The sequence below is a fragment of the Centrocercus urophasianus genome, unplaced genomic scaffold (genome assembly GCF_019232065.1).
Source record: "Centrocercus urophasianus isolate 14NV4802_14NV808 unplaced genomic scaffold, USGS_Curo_1.0 seq_13, whole genome shotgun sequence".
In the NCBI taxonomy this organism is placed as follows: Eukaryota; Metazoa; Chordata; class Aves; order Galliformes; family Phasianidae; genus Centrocercus; species Centrocercus urophasianus.
In genome coordinates, this window is record NW_024884475.1 from 51,979,964 (window position 1) to 51,985,963 (window position 6,000).

The 6,000-nt window shown below is 37.1% G+C and overlaps 1 protein-coding gene across 6 annotated transcripts in view; it reads right to left on the reverse strand.

The window, feature by feature from the left end:
• Positions 1-6,000, reverse strand: part of COL25A1 (collagen type XXV alpha 1 chain) — a 294,538-nt gene that overhangs the window by 29,579 nt on the left and 258,959 nt on the right. For 5 of the 6 annotated variants that reach the window (XM_042812563.1, XM_042812561.1, XM_042812562.1 and 2 more), the window contains 3 exons: positions 4,543-4,587; positions 3,921-3,998; positions 832-855 (listed from right to left, as the gene is read on the reverse strand). In XM_042812563.1, coding sequence (XP_042668497.1) covers positions 832-855; positions 3,921-3,998; positions 4,543-4,587 — 147 coding nt within the window. The remainder of the gene's footprint in view (positions 1-831; positions 856-3,920; positions 3,999-4,542; positions 4,588-6,000) is intronic. The other variant, XM_042812559.1, reaches the window with a different exon arrangement.

Consider the following 6,000-nt stretch of genomic DNA (forward strand, 5'->3'; position numbering starts at 1 on the left):
AAAAAAGAAATCCTCTCCATTAATGAGAGGATAATGAGTGACAGAAATCTACAGAGAATGACTCAAAACAAAGAGAAGAATAAAATAATTTGCTTATACCCAGCTTGTTGCTTTAAGAGAAGGCTGGTCCAGCAATATTATAAACATCTCCTAGCTGTCAATGTCAGAGATTGTGATAGTTCTGATGTTGTATCATGGGAATTGACTGGAGTACAGGGCATGGGAACTTACAATCCTCTGCACATGCTGGGGATAGGTGCTGAAAAATTGGTATTTTTTTCTGAGGTCTGATAAGGTAGGTCAAGGGAATTGTACTTGAGGCTCTGTACTTATCCTGACTTACAGTTCACTAAGATGGGCCTTTTCCAGAAAACTCTCACATGAGGTTTCTTTGCAAACCAATGTAAAAGAGCCATCCTTCTGCCCTGAAAATAAGGTGGATATCTGAAAATCATTTGGTACTAAAAACCCATCTTTCCTGTTTCTGGACTCCTGTGCAGACACATGCAGATGAGAATGTATGCTAAGAAGTCCGAAGCAGCTAATCTGCCTAAATATGTACCTACAGAAAAACTGTATTCTTTATTTTCCAGATCTCTTAAATTAATGGAAGTTTTGCCATTAATTCATCAGGAGCAGAACTGGCTCCACTATTACAGGACTTTTGACAACAAACTCTCTGGTAAGGGAGCAATGAGCAAGTAAGTACATAGGATGGTGAGCTGGGTCAGCACTCAAGGAAGGCATGTCCTGAACTGGCAGAATGACAAACATGTTATGACATAAAAGAGACATTCTACAGCACAAAGCAAATCATGCAATTGGAATTACCGTGACAGTGAGGGTGGCAATCCTCTGTTGGGGCAAAATGTATTAACAAGAGACAACATTACCAAACTGAACAAGGATATAAATTATTCTGCTTGTAAAAATTAGTATCTCCACAAAACCTATACTGCATCTAGGGAGATCCCACATCTCCAAAAAATAAGAGAGAAAGGACTGTTATTCTTAACTCCCAGTGTTGCACAGTTCGGCTTCTAGGGCAATCAGGATTTTACATAGGTGAAGACTGTAGTTTCTTGTAAATTTCAAGTGATTGAGTAGGTGATGATTAAACAGTAAAATCACAGTAAGTCTTCCAAAAGATTTTTAGAAACCAAGAAAAATGGGATGAATTGGTCTCTCAGGATAATTTAAAAAGACTTGCCCACTGTTCTGGGATCTCTGCAAGTTTTGCACCAAGGTTTAACTAAAAAATACAATTCCTACAGTAGAAGTGTAACTTTTTTTTTGTATGGAAAATAAGATGCACAAAAATAAAGTTAGGTTCTAAATCTGAAAGTGCTAATCCACAAAAACACTGATAAGTACTTTGAATTCTGCTTTAAATGTCTGGAAAGACAAGAGGCTTCTTTTACTAATTATTATGAATTCTTCTATTATTTTTAGCTTGATCTGCTAATACATATATATATATATTTACAAATAATAATCTAAAAGCAAGTGAAAAAGTGTTTGAAAGTAATCAAAATGCTTGTCTATGTTTTTAAAGAAAATAAACATCTCGAATCCTGATGCCTCTCTTTGCTTTTCTATTAACTATGAAGAACCTCCTGGCATATATGGAAAGAGAAGTATTTAGCTTTTAACTCTTTTCCTATGTGCAAATGGATGGTTTGCAAATCCTGCTTTTAAGTTCTAGAGGAATCTTCATTTGCCAGGAAAATTGGAGCCTGATCGATATGAAGCACATAAAAAAGAAATAAAGAAAACTGTTCTCTAACAGATGACTTTAATATAATCATATATTTTGCATTGTAACATATTTATTGGAATATATAAAGATTTTTAAAAATTGAAAAATTCAGTTGGTATAGACATGAAAACATAAAATAACCATTGCAAATGAATGCTGGCATGATCACGCTGACAGGCTCATTTTCATCAGCACATTCAGTTTTCAGTATCTAAAGTATCTGATCCTCTACAAAAGTTAAACTCCTGCAGCTACTGCCTTTAGCCTTAGGAAATTCTGAGGAACAAGCCTGAAGAGCGATTTTGATAGAGCTGCATTTTGTATTTGGTACTACAAGTGAAAGCCACATGCACACAGCAGGGCTCTTGTCAAACTATGATGATAATTTTAAGATCCCTATTTCCAGTGCTGATGGACTCACATGTCTCATTCTGACTGAATGAGCAACTGAGCAGTAGGTACAAGGCAGAGTAACTATATTATCCTAAAGCTTCTGAGCTGCTTGATGATTTATTGCTAAATTCTAAGAAATGCAGACAGCCTATATCTTTCCAACTCTTGCCAACTTCTTACATCAGCAGACCAAATTCTGTGTAAGGTCACAGTTTGGTGCTGAGCGCTGAAAGTGCTCCATACCTCTAAGGGAAAGCTGCAAACCTCAGATCCTTTAAGATTTTGGCACCAGGAGACTTCTCAATGGGTGCTTGCCATCTGAAAGGCCTGAACTGAATTTGGCAAGGATACTGTTGACTGATCCTATATAATCTTACTTACACCATCCTTGCACAGACATTCCCATTGATATCAATTATTTGTTGCCCTGGATCAGAAGGTGATGACATTTGAAATGATTTACAAAAGGAAAAAGGCCTCCTCATCTGTTTCAACCACTGCAGTAGGCTTTAGTCCCTTATTGAGGCTTCTTTATGTGCTGCAGCTTTTCTAAGGTGCTCTCACACAGCGCTTGAAAGTAGCACTGATGTCAGAGTGAGGATATAAAGACAGAAAACAGGAAACATGGGGGCTAAAGCCCCCGGTAAATCTGTGCTTGATAATATACTATATTACTTCCAAGCTACTTCCGTCATCTAACACTGAGATTGATTTAAAAGACTGAAAAATGTGTCTTTGAATTCCCTTAGGAGTGAAACAAGTGAGATGGGTATAATGCAGAGCCTCAAAACATGCCTATGTAGACTTCCCCACAGATGCCACTCACAATGAGAGTGGGCTTAGCTTCAAAAACATATGCGCTTTTAGATTTTTACTAAAGGCAGTGAGGTTTTTTTATTTTCAAAGGAGACTTGAAAAGCACATGACTGGCCAGACATCTATCCACTCCCACTGAGTAAATGCCAGAAAAAGTTCATTGGATTCAGTGAGAAAATGGTCAGATGTACAATGAGCCAAGCTCTGTCTTCAACTGCACATAAGCAAACCCATTCATTTTGGTGGAGTTGTACTGCACAAAATTTGCATCTGAGTACACTGCAATGTAAATCACCTTGACTGCAACAACATATGTCATCTTGTTACTTTGCTTTCATGCAAACACTCATTTATTCTTTTTGCAACTCCACTTTAATCCCACATACTTTTGTGCATACCTGTCAAAACAGGTTTCTAGAAATGAACTAATGGGAAGATTGGTGCTTTGTCTATTTAATATACTCAAGTTGCTGATTGAATCCACAGCCTTCTAATGGAGCCACACGTGTTACGGTTTCCAAATCTCAAATTTTCTGCTCTTTGCATTTTATAGGAAGAGGGGAAGGGAAAAGAAGAAAAAAGAATTGTCAACATTTTAGCTGTTGAACTGAAAAGCAGATGCTTCTGTTGAACTTACGTATGTGGCTCATTGCATGAATTCAGCACTAACCCCCACACAGCAATGAATCAGCGTTACTCTCATTAGATGATGTCAATATGCTCTGTGGGAAATGCAACTAATTCACTCAGCTAAATTATATCAAGAAAACAGTTTTTCTCACACCAAATAGCAAGTCTGGTTTCCAAATATAGAAAGACATTCCTAATCAATAAACTCAGCAAATCTTTGGGGAAAAAAAGTGTTCTCATGGTTTATGCAGAAGGAAAATGACGTCAAATGGCTTCTTGGCAGACCAGGCTAAACTATTTCAGCCTTGTTAAGTTTACATACCTGTAGAGCTTCATGAATATTGCCGTTATAATCAATTATCTCTGTAGCACCTTGATCACCCTTCTGTCCAGGTGGCCCCTGTAATACATTTTCCATAACAATATTTGAGACATCTGCCAAAGACTACTCTAGACACTTATTTATTGATGAATGCTTTAATGCCAAAGCAGCCTAATCAAGTTTTGTTGTATTTCCAATGTACTACTACACCCACATAACTTAGCATTAAACTAAAGACTACATTTAAAGGATTTTTAAAATATTTTTTTCAATAAACAACCAAGTCACTAATTGCACGAATTGTGCTGCAGTGGGAAAGCAAATAAATGAAACCACTGCAGTTAAACACTGAAGCAGTTCCAATACAGCAATTTTGTGCTGCCTGTGGGCAACGTCTGAACATGGCATGTAGCATCCTGCCCACAAACTGTGAGTAGGATAATAGTAGTAAGTCAAATAGTGGTAAGGACTGTTACTCATATTAAAGGCAAATTAGTAACACGCTTTCCACCAGGGTCAAGTGACCAATCTCATTACATTAACTGGAGTTGCTGCCACAATTTCGATTCATTGCAGAGAATGAATGCAAGAGTATAAAGATTGAAATGAGAAATAGACTTACCCGTGGACCTGCAGATCCCGTGTCACCTCTGTCACCTGTATCACCCTAGGTAAAAGGGATATTTGAGAACAAATATGCCATCTGACAATATATTAGATAGTTCGTCTCTTTTAAACATGCTTCTCCTAGATAACCCAGTTAAACAAACAGGTGTCTCATTATTAATAGAATATGGACCTTAGTTACAGCAGAAATTCCTTAAACATCTGTATTGTGACAGGGTTAACAAGGAATTATTTGGTTCTATACAAGTTGCTATTGTGTGCTGTATTGGGTTGGAATAAGTTGTACCAAAGACTCAACAAAAGAGATTACCAATTCCATAACAAACACTACTTCTCTACTCTTTATGGCACTATTTTAAAAGCTTTAAGAAAAACCGAGAGAAATAAAATCAGTCTGAAGTCTGAAAACAGTAACTTCCTCAAAGGTGTGTTTCAAAGTGTGTAAACTTTTATTTCCATGACTGTGACTCCACTAAGCTTCTGAACTCCAAGTTCAGAACTAAGCTTCCTTGCTCCAAGTTCTTACCTCTCCTGCAGACACAAAGGTACTTTCACCACTAAAGTCCTTTTACTCCCTCACTGTGACAGGCTTAAGATCTTAACCATATTGCACACACCTTTATCCTCCTGGCTGTTAATAATGTGTTTCAAGTGATGGAGGGAATTTCAAACATATTTGCTTTCATAACTGAACACCTAGTGACTATAATTCTTTTTGCTTCACAGTCATAACAAGCTCTTCAATTTTTATATTACTCAAAATGAATTTGGCAAAGAACTGCTACTCCTGTTGAAATCTCTATAACATTGGTACAAGTTAGGGAAGAATGGTTAATTCACCAGTAGTAATAGGGAAAAAAAAGAACCATAAAACAGAAAACAGTCATAGGGATAATGAAAGAAGAACATGGAGAGGAGGCTAGTGGCAGGACATGATCAACAGTAATGCCTTGCCAGTATCTAGTGAAACTGTCACTGGAGTTGCTGAAAACAATCTTCATTACTAGGTTGACTTCTCTGACCTAGAATTTAGAAACAGTTAGGCCTTTTTGGTAAAATGAGAATTAAAAGAGATATCTCTATCTTTCTGGTGCATTTGGGAAGTGCCCAGGAACCAGAGGCAAATGAATCTGTTTTACTCTTCTGCTCTTACTCTGATGCATTAATACCCCTATCAGCTCCCTTGCTTAATAACTTTCCTTTTTGGCAGGAATGAGTGAGGTGAAGGGGCAATTTCCTAATCATAACCTTAAGCACTGTGAATGGCTGTTATTTAAGGACCTTTCTTTCAGGTTCTGCAACCAGTATCCTACTAGCCTACAACATTGTTTTGATACCTTTATTCTGACAGTAGACCGAAGAACTACCTAAACAAATCTGATTTAATTTTGATTTGACACATAACATAACATAACATAACATAACATAACATAACATAACATAACATAACATA